General features: G+C 40.5%; 1 protein-coding gene across 1 annotated transcript; it reads left to right on the top strand.

The window, feature by feature from the left end:
* The first annotated feature begins 11,893 nt into the window (after positions 1-11,893).
* Positions 11,894-18,789, top strand: TMEM121B (transmembrane protein 121B). The gene has a single exon (XM_052001638.1). The coding sequence runs from the start codon at positions 13,616-13,618 to the stop codon at positions 15,383-15,385; it is 1,770 nt and encodes a 589-aa protein (XP_051857598.1). The 5' UTR covers positions 11,894-13,615; the 3' UTR covers positions 15,386-18,789.
* The last annotated feature ends 207 nt before the right edge of the window (positions 18,790-18,996 follow it).

Here is an 18,996-nt window from a genome sequence, read left to right as displayed (position 1 = left end):
TTTTAGAAGAAGGTATATATGTTGGGAGCCATATTCACAAATCCATTGATATTTATGCAGTCAAATTTGTTTCCTTGCATTCATTAGGAACTCTTTTTTTTAAAAATCATGTTGATTTTTATATAGACATGGGTTGGTTGCTAATTCCCTTTTTTATATTGTGTTCCATGGATTACTAATCCACTTATGATATTCTTGTTATGGTATAACTGTTACTCCTTTTCTTAGTGGGTACATTTTTAACCTGGTATTCACAGATCATGGATAAATTTTAGGAGATTTGTGATCTTGGAAGAAAGAAAAGACAGAAAGAAGGAAATAAATAATTTTTACAATGTCTGTTTGTGTCAGGCACTGTACTAAGTGCTTTACAAATATCTCATTTGTTATTTGAGGGACTACCATTACTATAGCTTTTGGGTTCAGCATGTTTTCATCAGAGTCTGTGGGGAGATAGTGGTCAAGAATGTGATGGTAGGAGTCTGACTGTCCAGCATAGGCTGCGGTTTATCTCTCCTTTAGGGTAGCTTGTTGATTCATCTCTGAATGAGATTCAGAGGCTTCATTTCCTCTTATTCCTTTTTTCGTCATGCTAAGTCCTGAGTTTTTACTTAAGTGGCAATGCAGAAGCAGGAAAGATACAAGCATATAAGATACAAGCACAGTTATTTCACAAGTCCTTCCTTTACCTTGTCATTTCTGTCCAGATTCTTCACTTCCCTTCTCTGAAAATTGGCATCCATTTTTTCCTTAGTAGAATTCAGTTTTTGATTGTATTATCAAAATTCATTTTGGGGGGCTTTCCTCCTATCTTTGACTAATTCCCAATACCTCTTCCATCTAGTTTTGAATCATAGATTCCTTTTATTGTTGTGGCTAAGTTGTAGCCAACTCTTCATGATACCATGGACCATCGTGCCCTTGGGGTTTTCTTGACAAAGATACCAATGGATTTGAACTCAGGTTTTTCTGACTCCAGGCCTAGCATTCTATCTACTAAGCCATCTATCTCCTACCTTTCCTTTTTCTGAATCTGTTGAAATCTGCTACTTTTATAATAAATGTTATTCCTATTTACAGATAGAGAAATTAAGAAGTTGCAACTTGTCTAAGTTAGTAAAGAATGAAACTACAATTGTGGTCTTCCGTCTCTAAGTTTGGGGCTGCCTCTTGGGAGGAATCAGCTTCAATCAGCAGCTAATGAGAATGCTTCATTTTATTGCTCTGGGCTTAGAAAAGAACCCAGAGTGAGGATGTAATTACAGGAGAGGTGCCATAGAGACTACTAGGGAAAGGGCAACAGAGACATCTTTCAAGTATTGACCTTAAAATTGGCTATAATCTAGGAGGAAAATCATGGGGAATTGGGAAGCACTAAACTCCTTTTTCTAGGCAGGGTCCAATTTGGAATTAGGAACACGTATCAGGCAATGTGTAGCTAGATTATAGTCAGGTAAGGAAAAATTTTGGGGGATCTATAGCCGCAATAGTCCAAATATGAGGTGATGAGGACCAATACCAAGGTGGTAGCAATGTCAGGGAAAAGAAAGGGGATATATAAGAACTATTGTAAAGATAGACTTGACATGACTTAGCAATAGAGTAGATATGTGTGGTCATTTTGACTGGGTGATTAGGAGAATGATAATGCCCTGGCACTGGATAAGGTACTGGAAATTAAGTGATTGCCTAAATCACACAACCAAAGATCTGACCCAGAATCTGGTTGTCTCTGTGTATAAAAAAAAAAGGTTATATACAATATAGAATGTTACAGGATCTTGCTAATATTCTTGGTACTACTCTTGCTTACTTTATTTTATGGTCTGTTTACCTTTGAAGGTATAAGGTTGGAGGTGGATTAAAGCCAAGCAATCAAATCAACTTTGCCCTGGATATTCTCTCTCTCTCTGTCTTTCTGTCTCTGTCTCTCTCTCTCTCTGTCTTTCTGTCTCTGTCTCTCTGTCTCTGTCTCTCCCTGTCTCTGTCTCTCTGTCTCTGTCTCTCTCTCTGTCTCTTTGTCTTTGTCTCTCTCTCTCTGTCTCTTTGTCTCTGTCTATCTCTGTCTCTCTTTCTCTCTCTATCTCTGTCTGTCTGTCTGTCTCTGTCTCTCTCGGTCTCTCTCTTTCTCTGTCTGTCTGTCAGTCTGTCTCTCTCATTCTCTCCATCTCTGTCTCTCTCTGTCTCTTTGTCTCTGTCTCTGTCTCTCTGTCTCTCTCTGTCTCTGTCTCTCTATCTCTGTCTGTCTCTGTCTCTCTGTCTGTCTTTGTCTTTCTTTCTCTTTCTCTCTCTATCTCTGTCTGTCTGTCTCTGTCTCTCTTTCTCGGTCTCTCTCTTTCTCTGTCTGTCTGTCTGTCTGTCTCATTCTCTCCATCTCTGTCTCTCTCTGTCTCTTTGTCTCTGTCTCTGTCTGTCTGTCTCTCTGTCTCTCTCTGTCTCTGTCTCTCGCTCTCTATCTCTGTCTGTCTCTGTCTCTCTCTTTGTCTCTCTGTCTGTCTTTGTCTCTCTTTCTCTCTCTGTCTCTCTCTTTCTCTGTCTGTCTCTGTTTCTCATTCTCTCCGTCTCCGTCTGTCTGTCTCTCTGTCTCTCTGTGTCTGCTGTCTGTCTCTGTCTGTATCTGTCTGCCTGTCTGTCTCTGTCTCTGTCTCTTTCTATCTGTCTCTCTCTCTCTATATATATATATGTATGGCAGAGAAAATATTACAAAGTTTGGGGAGAATGTTTTGTACCAACTGTTATTATGCTCATTATTAAATGTTTCTTTTTAAAAGCAAACTATCTGCTTGACTATTTGATATCCACTGAGAGTTATCACTGGAGAAGGGGAAAGAATACTGATTGGGCTTGTGAGCTATATAGACTTAGAAAACATCTCAACTCTGAAGGCTGCCCCTAGAACTCTGAAGGGAAGATATAGCAGCTGTCACCTGGAGACCAGATCTGCCAGTGTGAGTGGGGTTTTGAGAATACTTCCAGAACTTGTTCTAGCATTAATAAAGCAGAGCTAATCTTTGTTATAATCTATCCTGTGATCTTATACCAAAGAAAAATAAAAATAAGATAGAGATAAAGCAGAGAGGAAATTGACCTTTGATTCAGCAGTCTTGGAGAAGGGGCAGCTAGGTGGCACAATGGACAAATACCAACCCTGAAGTCAGGAGGTCCTGAGTTCAAATCTGGTTTCAGACCTTAACACTTCCTAGCTGTGTGACCCTGGGCAAGTCACTTAATCCCAATTGCCTTAGTAGAAAAAACAAAAAAAGAAAAAAAAAGAAAAAGAAATCTTGGAGAAAATGAAAAGTTTGGATTGAAAAGAGTCACATAAGACAAATATGGAGGAAACCAGGATATACTTACTTTTTTAAAAAAAATTTATTTTATTTAATAATAACTTTGTATTGACAGAATCCATGCCAGGGTAATTTTTTACAACATTATCCCTTGCACTCGCTTATGTTTCGTTTTTTTCCCCTCCCTCCTTCCACCCCCCCCCCAAGATGGCAAGCAGTCCTATATATGTTAAATATGTTGCAGTATATCCTAGATATAATACATATTTGCAGAACCAAACAGTTCTCCTGTTGCACAGGGAGAATTGGATTCAGAAGGTAAAAATAACTCGGGAAGAAAATCAAAAATGCAAATAGTTCACATTCGTTTCCCAGTGTTCCTTCTTTGGGTGTAGCTGTTTCTGTCCATCATTTATCCATTGAAACTCAGTTAGGTCTCTTTGTCATAGAAATCCACTTCCATCAGAATACATCCTCATACAATATCGTTGTCGAAGTGTATAATGATCCAGGATATACTTATAAAAACCTATGTTTAGTTAGAGAGGAGAAAAGGAAGGAGAGATAGCTGAATCTAGAGGTTTTGTCGCAGCCAAGGGTGGAGTGTAGAGAAAGATGTATTCTTTACTTCTTTAAACTTTGAATCAGCATCTCCTCTTTCACTGTATATGTTTACACATATATAGTCAGTTTTGCTAAAAAGTTTATTTTGAAAATGACAATTTGAAAAGATCAAAGGATACGAACAGACAATTTTCAGATGAAGAAATTAAATCCATTTCTAGTCATATGAAAAAATGCTTTAAATCACTATTAATCAGAGAAATGCAAATTAAGAAACACTAGGGTACTCTATACTTTTAAGATTGACTAAGATAACAGGAAAAGATAATGTTGAAAAGGATGTAGGAGAACTGGGGCCTGATACATTGTTGGTGGAACTGTGAACTGATCCAACCATTCTGGAGAGCGTTTTGGAACTATGCCCAAAGGACTATCAAACTTTGATCCAACAGTGTCTCACTGGGCCTATATCCCAAAGAGATCATAAAGGAGAGAAAGGGACCCACATGTACAAAAATATTTGCAGCAGCTCTTTTTGTGATGACAAGGAGCTGGAAATTGAGTGGCTGCCCATCAGTTGAAGAATGGTTAAATAAGCTGTGGTACATGAATGTTATGGGATATTATTTTTCTATAAGAAATGACCAGCAGGATGATTTCAGAGAGGCCTGGAGAGACTTATATGAACTGATGCTAAGTGAAGTAAGTAGACCCAAGAAAACATTTACACAGCAACAACAAGATTATATGATGATCAATTCTGATGGACGTGGCCCTTTCCAAAAATGAGGTGATTCAGGCCAATTCCAGTGGACTTGTGTTGGAGAGAAATATCTGCATCCAGAGAGAGGACTAAGGAGACTGAATGTGGATCATATTCAGTGATTTTCATTTGTTTTTTTTTTGTTGTTGTTGTTTGCTTGTTTTTCCCCCCTTTTTGATCTGATTTTTCTTGAGCAGCATGATAAATGTGGAAATATGTTTAGAAGAATTATACCTGTTTAACCTATATTGGATTGCTTGCTGTCTAGAGGAATGGGAAGGGAGGAAGGAAAGGAGGGAGGGAAAAAGATATGGAATACAAGGTTTTGCAAGGGTGAATGTTGAAAATTATCTTTGCATGTATTTTGAAAATAAAAAGCTATTATTTTTTAACTGAAAAAAAGAAGAAAAAAGAAAATGTCAATTTATTACACATGATTGATATGTCAGGAAATAATTTGAGCATACCACAAGTATGCTAATGTGTAATATTTAAACAGAAAACTACACTATTTCATAAAAATTCACAAGTTGCAACCCTTCTCTGACACTGATTTCTATGAGAAAAGTAGTTTTTGTTTTCAAGGTAAAATACTGTTTTTAAGGTATAGCTTCTAATATAGTAGGGACTCTTCACCAAAGAGGACTGGGCTGAACCCAGGAACTCAATCATTTCTCCTTGTGCCACAGCTGTTGAACCTGGGAATTGAAATTGCAGCCCTCCAAAGTCCACCCACTCAGTCATAGTGAACTATGCCAACTCACCTATGGCAATCAGGATACAAGCTGAATGGCAGCCCAAGGCATGGACAACACCATTATTTTTTGTAGTATTTGTGTATTTCTTAACAATTTAATATGTATTTTCAAAGTTTGAAACCATTTTTATTAGGTTATTATATTTTTATGTCACTTATGAAGTTTTTGAATATTAGATTTTTAACCTCATTTTTCTTATAAGCCTTATTGTTTTTATAATTTTATATATCATAATGATTTTTTTTAGGAACACAGATTATGTTATATCAAGTGACAACAGACTCTTTGTGACACTATTTGAGGTTTCGTTAGCAAAGATACTAGAGTGTTTTGTCATTTCCTTCTCCAGCCCATTTTACAGATGAGGAAACTGAGGCAAACAGGATGAGGTGACTTGCCCAGAGTCACATAGTAAGTGTCTGAGGCCAGATTTAAACTCAGATGACTCTTCTTGATTCCAGGACCAGTTCTCTATCCACTGTGCCATGTAGCTGTCATTGGTTTTTTTTTGCTTTTTTTGTTTTTTTTTTTTACATAGACCACAGTTATATTCCATTGTGTTTATATACCAATTTGTATAACTGTCCTCCAATTGATGGGAACTTTTTCCAGTTCTTTGTTATCATAAAAAGTGCTGCAGTGAATATTTTATTATACATAGGACTCTTTCTCTCTGTTTTTGAGCTCCTTCAGGTGTATGTTCACCAACAGGCTATCTGAGTCAAATGTTACAAAAGAATTTAGAACTTTATAGAACATTTCCTGCACAATTTCAAATTAGCTCCCAGAACAGTTGATTTAATTCATAGTTCCACTGTCTATTGGTATACCTGCCTTCTCACAGCCTCTCTGATTCTTGTTTTTAATCACATTTTCTCATTTATGTAAAGTGAGGCAAAAACTTATAGTTATTTTCATTTATATTTCTCTTATTACTTGGAGCAGTCTTCCATATCATTTTGGTACGTATGCATGTGTGTATATATATGTATATATATATATTTGAAAATATATATCATCAAAAGAATTGCAAATTATCAATAAGCATGCATCTACACATGTATGAATAGGTATATGAACAACATTTACTGCTTTGCCTGACAGGATGGAGCTTTGCTTTCTCTCCTTTCCCACTAAAGGTTCCCCATCATCTGGGTTCTTTCTTGGGTAAACCTAGCTTCTAATATGAAAAACTGCACTCCCTTTCTCATGCTCTTTGACTCTTTACATCCCTATCCCAATTATTTAAAGCTTAGGTTTGGTCTAGTTCTAAGATCTCCCCAAAAGTAGTTGTAGAAAGCAGTTAATGGACAATGTGAATCAGGTATGGGACAACTATTTATTTCCCCTTCACAAAAGAAATGGTTAATGCATGCAACAGCCCAAACACACATTTATGGAAAGGTTTAAAACAGGAATAAATCAACTTGGAATTATTGCTTTCCTCTCCTGGGAGGCTGAGATTTTTAAATATCAAAGCATAAAGCATTTAGCAAGACTGTTAAGTAGGCATTTCACATTTTACATTGGCTGTACAGTGCCCAGTTTCCTCTAGATCTAGATCTAGATGTTTTCTGGAAAGCTCATTCAGAGACTGAGCTCCTTCTCCTGCCAGTGTATCTTGTATGATGTAGAATCTCCCTCAGTGGATAGTAAACTCTGACCAAAGAACCCAGGATCTCTTCCAGATTCCTCAGATGCACAAAGTTGCCTCCAACTTTGGATGTGGTCATTTCAGAATTGCAGTTTTTGCCACCTATGTTCAAGCAAACACAAAATATAAAAAAAATATAGTCAGTGGTCTCAAGACTTAGATCCAGCTTTTTTTTTTTTTTTTTTTTTTTTTTTGCTCATGTCTCATGACACACAGCAGTAGTTGTCACGTTGAAATGGTGGGGGAAAGGACGATTCCTCTTATGGAAAACATAGTGAAGAAGATCTATTTGAAACATGGAAGAGTTGAAGGAAGTGAATATCTTTGCTTCTAAAACTGATCCAGCTCTTCTCCTGCTGATGTCTATGCTGCTAAAGGAAAAATGGAAGATAGCCTTGTTATTACAAAGTAAAGAGTTCTTCATTATTGAGTCACACATGTCCCTGAAGTATCTGGAGGTTCCCAGGGGAGCTTTGGAACTTGATTCCCAAGATGTCCCCCACAGACCCATTCCTGCACTCACAAACTCCATTACAACGTGCACATAAGCAATATATGTAATTTGCATATATGTGTTATGAATCCTGTACTTCATCAGTGTAAGCAGCTTCCAGGGAGGTAGCTCCTTTACTAGTGAAGATCTGTATCTTCTCTGAAATTCATAGAGTTGCCTGTATAATGGGAATAATAAGTCCTACCTCTCAAAGACAAAATTAGATCATATTTGTAAAGTAGATTGCAAATCTTTTTTTAATTATAGCTTTTTATTTACAAGATATATGCATGGGTAATTTTTCAGCATTGACAATTGCAAAATCTTTTGTTCTAACTTTTCCCCTGCTTCCTCCCACCCCCTCCCCCAGATGGCAATACATGTTAAATATGTTAAAATATATGTTAAATATAATATATGTATACATATTCACACAGCTATTTTGTTACACAAGAGGAATCAGACTTTGAAATAGTGTACAATTAACCTGTGAAGGAAATAAAAATGCAGGTGGACAAAAACAGAGGGAGTAGAAATGCTATTTTGTGGTTCACACTCATTTCCCATAGTTCTTTTGCTGGGTGTAGCTGGTTCTCTTCATTATTGAACAATTGGAACTGATTTGGTTCATCTCATTGTTGAAGAGAGCCATGTCCATCAGAATTGATCATCATATAGTATTGCTGTAGAAGTATATAATGATCTCCTGGTCCTGCTCTTTTCACTCAGCATCAGTTCATAGAAGTTTCTCCAGGCCTTTCTAAAATCATCCTGCTGGTCATTTCTTATAGATGAATAATATTCCATAGCATTCATATATCATAATTTATTCAGCCATTCTCCAACTATGGGCATCCACTTAAGATTCCAGTTCCTAGTGGCCTGCAAATCTTAAGATGCTACATAAATGTTAACCATTATAATTTTTTAAACATTTGATTTTCTCAAGTTTACAAAGCAGATTGCATCAGAAGCAGGATTTGAACTCTGGGTTTCCTGATAGCCCTCTATTCATTATGCCATGTTATCTCTCTTGTTCTCATCTTTGTGTTAATTCTTTATATGGTATAGATATTAGATATTAATCAGAGATAATTCATGCAAATATTGTTTTCCCAATCAAGTTTTCCTTTTTACTTTAGCTGCATTGCTTTTGAGTTGCTCCTATTGAGAAATATTGCTTCATAACTTGAACAGTAGCAAGCTGTTGACCAACCTAATGACTTACGCTAAATGCGTGGTGTTGTGCTTCTAGAAGGGGAGTGAAATGATGATAGTGATGGTTGTGGTATTGCTGATGATGTTGAGCTATTAGCATTCTCATTAACATGACAGCTCTCCTTTTTTAACCACTACTTGATTGTTTACCACTAGATTGACTCTGATTGACTTTTTCCCCCCCCTGAGGCAATTGGGGTTAAGTGACTTGCCCAGGGTCACACAGCTAGGAAAGTGTTAAGTGTTTCAAGTCACATTTGAACTCAGGTTCTTTTGAAGTCAGGTGACTTTAGAGCTGGTGCTCTATCTACTGTGCTACCTAACTGGTTGACTTTTTAACCTGAGCCACTATGGGCATCAGTAACCAAGATATTTGTCCACCAATTCTTAAATGAAGCATATAATCACCATCAAGTGGGGTACTGGGTGTAGATAGAATCATGGCATACATTGGTATAAATGAGCTACAACAAATCAAGAACACCAGTCTGGGAAACTGCAGCTATTGTTGACAACATTTTTACATTTCCTCCTTTTAATTTTCTAGGAGTAAAGCTATGAAAACTTATCTCTAGGGGAAGGGAAGGGAAGGAAATTACCTCAGATGTCGATTGTGGCCATCCAGATATAATATTTCCAGGGAACTTAGGGCACAGGTCATAAGTGTGATCTAGAAAGTCTCAGGGAACTTGGTACATTTTATGTAGGTCTGTGTTTACTTGCCATTTGCTCATTACATGTCATAACCATTCAAAGCTTGAAGGAAGTACCAGAAAAGTTGGGAACATAATAAGGGAATGGAGATGGGATATTAGAGTGGAAAAATAAAGAGCAGAAGATGACCTAATAAACTGTGAACTTTATCATAACATTTTGTGTTATCCAATCTCATGCATTCTTTTCTGATTTCAACAGGGCTGGAAATAAGTATAGCTCAAGATGAGAGATGTATAGATAATTACCATTCTAGGAGAAGTCCTTGATCTAAGGCAGATAATACTATGTGTTTCTTACTCCACTCTCTCTACTTGTCTAGTAATGAGAAAAAATAAGGTTAATTGCATATGGGACCTTCAGGTTTTTTCTTTTCTTTTCTTTTCTTTTTTTTTTGCTGAGGCAATTGGGGTTAAGTGACTGGCCCAGGATCACACAGCTAGGAAGTTAAGTGTCTGAGATCACATTTGCATTCAGGTCCTCCTGACTTCAGGGCTGGTGCTCTATCCATTGCATCACCTAGCAGCCCCTAGAGCTTCAGGTTTTTTTCAGCACTTCCATATCTTCCTGAGTCACTACCTAGTCACCTGTTTTTTCTTCCAAGTTCTGAGGCTGGGATGATTGCTCTAATTCACTAAATCCTGATCTCAGTTTTCTCTGATCCCCAATCATTGAAATGCTTCATGTAAGGGCCTTTACTGATGGATCTCAGGACCACCATGAGAGTCTTGAATCTTTGGTAGCTTATATATGAATGCCTGCACCAATGAAAAATCACTAAAGTCTGGGAACCAAAGAGTATATACTTCGTGTATGAAGTATCATTTTGTACTCTCTATTGTTTTTGATATTGTTAACCACTTCCCTTTACTGGGTACTGCTTCCTCCCTAAGCTTTTGTGACACTGCTCTTTCTTGGTTCTTTTCCCAACCTGATTACCCCACAATCTCATTTTCTAGTCCATTGTAGAAGTCCTGCTTCCTAAGTATGGGTGGAGCCAGGTGATCTGTCTTGGAGAAGAGAGTAGGATAGAATCTAACATGTAGTCTGGATTGGGGGAAAACAGATTTCAAAGAACTGTCTTCTCTTTATATCCTCTTACCAAATTGTCTCATAGATTCCTATAATTCCTTTATGTGAATGACTCTCTCTACTGAGTCCCAATCCCAATTCCCAGAGGGTATCCTGATATCATAAATTCATTATATTCAGAATAGGATTCATTATTTATGTTTCACCCTCCTCTCATCACAAAACTTATCCTTCCTTCAAACTTCCCTTTTTTTGTTGAGAGTACTATCATTTTTCCAGTCAACCTGGGTTGCAACATTGGAGTCATCCTACACTTTTTATTTTCCCTCATCTCCCAAATCTCATCAGTTTCTCTCATCCTATAGCATCTCTACTATCTGGCCCCTTATTTCCACTCATAAGGTACTATCATCTTAACCAAAGCCCTCATCACCTTTTGTTATTTATTATTATATAATAATGTCCTAATTGGTTCCTAATGCATTCTCTATATAGCTGCCATATAAATCTCCTTAAAATGCTAATCTGACTATTATTATGGGGCTCCCTATACTCTGTAGGATAAAAAATACATTCTTCAGTTTGATATTTAAGACCAGATTTTTACAAATCTGATTCTAGTCTATCTTGCAAAATTAATTTTTGATAGCTGGCTTTTACACTCAATATTCCATTTAAATTGACTTGCTTTTGTTCCCTGAATTCAGCAATTTGTCTCCAACTTGTCTCTAAACTGATACCAGAACTGAACACAGTACTCTGGATGGAGTTTTTTCAATGCACCACCCTCTGCTGGAAGCCTCTCATTATCCTGATGCTGATCTCCTCCCAAATTACTTTTTATTTAATTTATCTATTTATCTATCTATCTAGCTATCATTTATCTGTTTGTTTTTACAGGAATTGAAGTCAAACCCACTGGCCAATAGTTTGCAGATTCAATTCTCTTCAGTTTTGGGAAGGAGAATTCGAATATCATTCTCCATGATCTTTCATGTCATTTACAGTGGCCCGGCAATTACAGCTTCCATTTTTTCTTCCATCCATGAAGTTCATCTGGGTAAGGACACTTGACTTCATCAAAGGCAAATAGGTGCTTTTTAAAAATCTCCTAATTTGTCTTGGACATCAGCTTTCCACAAAGCATTTTTTTACCCTGTTATGTTCCAGTACTATGGTCAGTCTCCTTGAGAGAAAAAATGAACACAATAAGAATTGAGCACCTTTTTCTTTTCTTTGTTGTGATTTTTTTTCTCTGACACTAATTGGAAGTCAGTTGAAGGACAAAAATAGGTGCTTCCTCCTCAGAGCATCAAATTGCCCTCTCAAAGAGCTTCAAATTTGTTTATAGTTTCTAGAGTATTCTTATCTTTTTCCTTCCCTTTCTCCTCCCATGTTTTTCTTCCAATCTCCAACTTAGTGATGTGATGAGTACAAGTCACAAAAGTGGGTAGTCATCCAGGAATGAATTCACAAGCTCAAATCATCTCTAAGTCGAGGGGCAAACCTTTATTGTGCAGCTTAACAATCAGGGAAAGAACCTAGAGCAAGGTGTGGTAATTATGCTAATTCTGTGCATTAGTAAATCAACTGGTGATCCTGATCATCCTATTTATACAAAATAGTCTTGGGAGTTGATTCTATAATTTATCTTTCAGGTTGCATACAGTACCAGTGGGGGGTCAATACAGGATAGTTCTGTCTGTATAAGATAACTCAAGAGGATCAGCTTGCTTCTCCCTGGGGCTCAGTCAGATACTGGGTTACTGTCAGAGACATGGTCTTTTTCCTGGAGCCCATCAAGAAGGGTCATTTTCCTTCCATGACTTCAAATTTTTCCCTTATTAAAAAGCTTTTTTTTTTTTAAAGTAACATTTCATTGTCTTTGATAATATGTAATTCACATTCAGTTCCCATAGTTCTCTCTCTGGATGCAGGTGGCTCTGTCCTTCACAAGTTTATTGGAATTACCCTGAATCATCTCATTGTTGAATAGAGCCAAGTGCATCACAGTTGATCATCACATGATCTTGTTGCTTTCTCACTCTTTTCAAATCATTGCATCTACTACAGAGAGTAAGGAAGAACCTTTAGGGTGGGGATTTTTGCATATTTGTCGAACTCTACTGCTTAGCATAATGCCTTGAAGAATGTCCTCTTTTGAACTGAATTTATTCCTCTCCTTTCTCTATTGCCATGTTCTTACTACACATCCAGAAACCTGACCTGATGCCATAGTGCTTTGTTCACCTGATAGGCAATGCAGGGTAGACAGTAAGGATTAGAGAGGCTATAATTCACTTGTAGCCCCTTCAACTCCATTTTGGCAAAGACAAAAGAGCTACCTCTCTGGCCTATTTTCTCCTCTTAGAGGTAACTAGATAGTGAAATGGATAGAGTTGGCGGGGGAGTTGGGAAGATCCTTAGCATTTATAGCAGTATGACTCTAGGTGAGTAACTTACATCAGAGTAACTTCTGATGGCCTCAATTTCCTCAGTTGTAAAATAGGGATCATAGCTTCTACCTCACAGAGTTGGGAGGAAAGAGATGTTTGAAAAACACACAGCACATAGTAGATGTTTTAAAAATGCTTGTTCCCTTCCCTTATGCTTGTTCCCTTCCTTTGTCCTTCCCAGCAGAGATTAAGCAGATTTGCTAAGAACTTCGGGTCTCATGGCAGCTTCTCAGCTCCTATCTTCACCATTATATTTCAACCTTTTTTTCCCCAAGATAAATCCAGCAAACCAGGTTTATGTTCCTCTTTCCCATTTTATTTTCCTTCCTTACTGAATCCAGTCCTGGTTTCCTTTCCGCCTATCTTTCTTCTTCCCTTCCTCTTCTCCCTCCCTTCCCGGGCTTTCTCTTAGCAAACACCCCCTCACCATCACCCCCGCCCATCACCGTCTGTCTCCTCAGTTCCCACTCTCTCCCACTCTCTGGCTTAGCTTGCCAGTCCGGCAGCTCTACTTCGGATCTCTTAACCACCTGGTCCAGTAACGAGACCTAGCAGCTGAGGAGGAGGAAGCGGAGAAGATCGCCAAGGCTTCCCACGGCCACCTCGCCGCCCCCAGGGGTTGGCGGGGAAGGAGCAGCTGGGAGCCCCCCCAGAAGCACTTCTTCAGAAGACAATGCACTCGGCGCTTCGCAACCACAGTCCAGTCTCCTCTTCCTCCGGCTCCTTTCCACCGCCCCCAGCCGCTTCCCAGCTGCAGCCGTTCTTTTTTCGGGGGGGTTCGTACCGCAGCTGCCGGAGGGGCTCTAAGGATAGCAGCACCAGCACCAGCACCAGCCCCAGCAGGGGAGGAGGAAGGAGACGAGGCAGAGGAGGCGGCAGCTTCGGCGGCTCCCCAAGCAGCAGCACAGGAGTGGAGCGGGAAGACGAAGACGAAGAGAGCATCAGTATTAGCAAACCCCTGGTGCCCGCCACAGCTTCTGGCCCCCTGCAGCCCCCTGCTCAAGGAGGCGCTCAACTGATCGCTCACACCGCCTCCTTCTCCTGCTCTTCCTCCAAGTCCACATCCACCTCCTCTTGTAGTATGACCGCAGTGGATTTTGCCGGCGGGGGTGGAGCGGGACCCATTGGAGGGCCAGGGGGCCGTTCGTCCGGGGGCCCCGGTGGGCCCAGCGGCGGCAGCGGCTCCTTTTGCTGCGCCTGCTGCTGCTGTTGCTGCGGCCACTCATCCAGGCCCCCGTCCAGGGGTCGGCGAGGCTGTTGTGCCCCTACTTCTGAGTGCAAGTGGGGTTACCAGGCGCTGTCCGTGGTGCTGTTGCTGGCTCAAGGCGGGCTGCTGGACTTGTACCTCATCACTGTCACCGATCTGTACTGGTGCTCCTGGATCGCCACGGATCTGGTGGTCGTGGTTGGCTGGGCCATTTTTTTCGCTAAGAACAGCCGGGGCCGAAGAGGAGGAAGTGCTGCCAGCTTGCACAATCATTACCAGCACCACCACCACTCGGCACCCCCACCTCTCCACCTGCCCGCTTCATCGGGCGCAGCCGTGGGAGCCGGGGCTGGAGGCAAAGTGCGGGGTCGCGGGGGTGGGGGCGGCCTGGGAGATGGTTTGGACTCTGCCGGCTCGGGGGGAGAATTCGCCTTTGCCTATTTGGCCTGGCTGATCTACTCCATCGCCTTCACGCCCAAGGTGATTTTGATACTTGGCACGTCCATCCTGGACCTAATCGAACTACGAGCGCCATTCGGTACCACGGGCTTTCGTCTCACTATGGCGCTCTCTGCGCCCCTGCTCTACGGTTTGGTACGGGCCATCAGTGAGGCTGGCGCCCCCCTGGGATCGGCAGGACCCCTGCTCCTACAGCCCCAGCAGCACCGCGCCGCTGGCTGCTTCCTGGGCACTTGCCTGGACTTACTGGACAGCTTCACCCTGGTGGAATTGATGTTAGAAGGCCGGGTACCTCTGCCTTCCCACCTACGCTACCTGCTCATCTCTGTCTACTTCCTGACGCTCACTTCTCCAGTGCTCTGGCTCTATGAACTCAACACCCCCACGCCCACGGGAGCCCCGTCCTGGGGATCCGGGGCCGGGGGCTGTAGCAGGCTCCTGAGATTGCTGGCTGGCTGCTTGGTGGACGTGCCTTTGTTGGCCTTGCGCTGCCTTCTGGTGGTGAGCTACCAGCAGCCGCTCTCAGTGTTCATGCTCAAGAACCTCTTTTTCCTTGGTTGCCGGGGATTGGAAGCCCTGGAGGGTTGTTGGGGCCAAGGGAGTCTGGGTTCTCCTAACAGAATCCGAGGAGGCTACGGAGTCCCTCCCCCAGCTCCGCCCCCATCTCCACCGCCGACCACCCCTCAGGGAGGTTCTCAGTTGGGTCACTGCATCCCAGAGAATGACACGGGACCCCATGGCTACGTCAATACCCTGGTTGTCTCCTCCCAAAATTAAGGAAGAAGTCACATCTTGACTTCTCATACTTTCTACTTCTCACCCATGTTCCCACTTGTTCTTTCTACTTTTCCTTCATCTAGATCTGGATCAGATTATCCTTAGGAAGGGAAAACTACTATAAGGACCTTCCCACTACCATGTTACTGTTTTCCTGTAAGAGAGCTGCTTTCTGGGGTAAGGAGCAATAGACAGTGAGGAAAGTGGGTCCTTTTAATCTATTGCAAATTCATCCTTCCTCCTCCTTCCCAGACTCAAGCCTACAAAAGAACAACTAATAAGCTGAAGAGCTTTTCCCCCCTCTTGCTCCTCATCATTTCCCATACAAATTATGTATGTGTACAGTCATTATAGGGGAAGGTGAGACAGAGGGGGAAACAGTAGGAGAGGGACCTGAGGTTTAGCTAACTCAGTCCCTTGTCTTGCTCTCAGTAAGTAACAGTTCTCCCTGTATAAGGCTCTCCCATGCTAGGGTCAGTGATAACCTATGCCCAACAAGTGGTAATGGACCTAACCACTTTGTTTTTTTCTCTTTCCCTGATGAACTTTTTGCAAGCAGAGAGGGAGGTATGTGGTACAAAGAACACTGACCTTGGAGTCAGATAACATGACTTTGAATTTTGGCACTGCCATTTACCATGTGTAATAGCTTAGGCAAACTACTTAACCTTTCAGGCCAGTTTTCTCACTTGTAAAATGAAAGCTAGGTGACCTCAAAAGTCCTTTCTAGCTCTTAATTTTTATAAGTGATGGCCATAGGATGTGTTAGTGAGTGAATGTGTGTATGTGTAATGTATGTGTGCATTTTTGTCACTTACCAGGTGATTCTTTCCACTTGGTAAGAGACAAGAAGCAATGAGCTTTGCTCACTTCCTTCTCCTCAACTTTCCACTCATACTTGAACATGACTGAGTAGAAAACACTGGATCTGGAGTCAGATGAGCTGGGTTAAAATCCTAGCTTTACTAATTACTTACTACCTTTGTGACTTTAGGCAAATCACTTTGTGTCTCTGGGCCTCAGTTTTCTGATCTATATATGAAGGGATCGGTCATGAAGTGGAAAGAATGTTAGCTTTGGAGGCAAAGGACAGCTCCAGTATTTACTACCTGTGTGATCTTGGGCAAGTCACTTAAACTCTCTAAGCCTCAGTTTCCTCATCTGTAAAATGAGGGGGTTGGATAAGATTGCCTTTAAAGTACCTTCCAACTCTAAACATATGATTCTATGATTCCTAAATTCCCTTCCAGTTCAAAATCCTAGGATTCTAGGAACTCATGGCTATGCATCCCTGAGTGAGCTGAGCACCTGGGATTTATCCAGATGTTTTCAGGCAGGGTAAATGTTTCCTCCTATCCCTTCCCAGTCCAGATCTCCTCTCCAGCTCTGGATGTGTTTTTTCTTTTTTCTTTCTTTCTTCCTTCCTTCCTTCCTTCCTTCCTTTCTTTTTTTTTTTAATATTTCAAGGACCAAACCACCCTTTCTTGGGTGAGTAAGAATTACTACCTCTGTGTTTTGAACCTTTGTTGTATTGTGCACTGATGTTGCTTACACACACATAAAAAGGAAAAAATTGAATTAAATTTTGTCCTTAGATCCTGCTGATTTGATGCCAGTGATAACAGGATCTGTTAGCTACCAGTCCTACTATTCCCCTCTTCGCTGCCAGAACTCTTATTTTCCTTGTGCCAAGAATATGGCTTAAAGTGAGTTGTCTTGGGTTCTTGGTGGATGGATTTTGGGGTAGATTTGCTTTTCCTAAGGGGAGAAATAGGGGAGACCACTCTCTTGTCAATGCCCCTTCCAAGAGCTTTTAGTGGAACAGAAAAGATTATGTTGCTTAGGTCAAAAATGGAGTGAGTTCAAGAGGATAGAATTGAGGGATGAAAGTGGATAAGGGTGGGTAACAATATTGTCAATATTTCTCTGTGCCACCTTTATTGATTTCTGTGGTAATTGATGAAGAAGGGAGCTTGTTACAACCAGGGCTTACCTTGATTGGTGAGTTTTGTGAATTTTCATATATGATATTCTGAGGATTTTTGTTGTTCGTGTTGTTTTCGTGGGTGGGGTAGGAAATTGTAGGGATCAGGGTAAGATGAAACTCCCTTTCCTTCAGTTGCTAGCTGTCAATTAAATAGAACAGGAAAGAAGAGAGAGGAACTCTCCTTTTCTTTTCCCTTATTGACTTATAAAGGATAGACTATTAAAGCCCTGGTTCTAACATTCCTTGGTAAGATGACCTAGCTAAAAAAGTACTTAGGATGGGCGGACATGGGTGACAAATATAGAAAACCTGATATGCACTCACAACGGTATTTCTGAGGTTGTGGGTAAGCAGCTAAGGGTAGGAGCACAAGACATATTGCTGTGAGGGGCTTATAATGACTACTATTATCAGATTTTTCCTAGATCCTTCCCTTTTGTCCCCTCCCCCATGCATGAGGAAGGGAAAACAAGAGCCAAGTAATATATCACTGGCTCAAAGAAATGGAACCAGTGAGCCCGATTTTGAAGAAAGCCTCCACTAAAACATTCCCAGAACAATCTAATCCCTTTGGGATTTCATAAAGAGTAAATAAGAAGGATATGACAGAGGGAATTTGAAAGAGTGACAATGCTGTCATTCTTTTCCTACTTGCTTTCCCTGCTCTTCCTGTCATTGATTGTACAAGACTTTTGAACTTTGGAACCAACTATTATTTTCTTCTTTTGCATTTCTAACTTCTCCTTGTAATCCCATTTGCTAAAGGGCTGAGGGCCTTGGTCCCAGATTTACCTTAGAAAGCACAAGATGCATTCTCCAATTCTCCTTCCTTTTTTCCACATCTTTCCATCTCCTGTTTTTTGAGAGAAAACAATTCTCTGATACATAAAATAAATGTGAAAAGATGACTGCGTTGGAGCCATGATCAGCTTCCTAACTGGTATCTATTCCTATTCCTTTGCTATCATTTGGACAATTTTGGTGCTGTGAGTGATTGTGACTATAAAACCTTGGAATGCTATTAGCTTTTCCGAAGTGATGCTAGAATGAATGTGAAGGAGCTGCCACCTCTCTGGTCATGGATAAAGGATGATTATACTCGAGAAAACTTCAGCCAAAGACAGACCAGCCCAAGCAAAAAGACATCTTTTCTCAGTTGTAAAAATGCTTTGAATTCTTTTGGCAGTTATTATAATTACTTCATTATAATTGCTCATGTAAGCTCTGAGTTACCATTATCTTAATTCCCATTCCATTGATGAGTTGGGTGCCCAGAATTTATCTAACTACATCTCCCATCTCCTCTTTGTGATATTAGGGGTGCCCCTGGGAGTTAACAAGGTTATTGTTTCAAGCACTCATTGTGCTCGATGTTCTCTGTTCCCTCTGTACATGTCAATTATAAGTTGATAACCAATTTATTTATTTATTTATTTATTTTAAACACACATTGCTTTATGAGTCATATTGGGAGAGAAAAATCAGAGCAAAAGGGAAAAACCATGGAAGAGATAAAAAAAACCAACCCAGATAAAAAGAAGTGAACATAGCACGTGCTGATTTACATTCAATCTCCTTACTTCTTTTTCTAAGAATACAGATGGCATTTTCTGTCCAAAGTCTA

This window comes from Antechinus flavipes, chromosome 5 (genome assembly GCF_016432865.1).
Source record: "Antechinus flavipes isolate AdamAnt ecotype Samford, QLD, Australia chromosome 5, AdamAnt_v2, whole genome shotgun sequence".
NCBI lineage: Eukaryota > Metazoa > Chordata > Mammalia > Dasyuromorphia > Dasyuridae > Antechinus > Antechinus flavipes.
This window is presented reverse-complemented; position numbering and strand designations above follow the sequence as displayed.

What these genes read in the sequence shown, in the direction of transcription:
- TMEM121B (XM_052001638.1), top strand. Translation starts at nt 13,616, where the DNA reads ATGCACTCGGCGCTTCGCAACCACAGTCCAGTCTCCTCTTCCTCCGGC.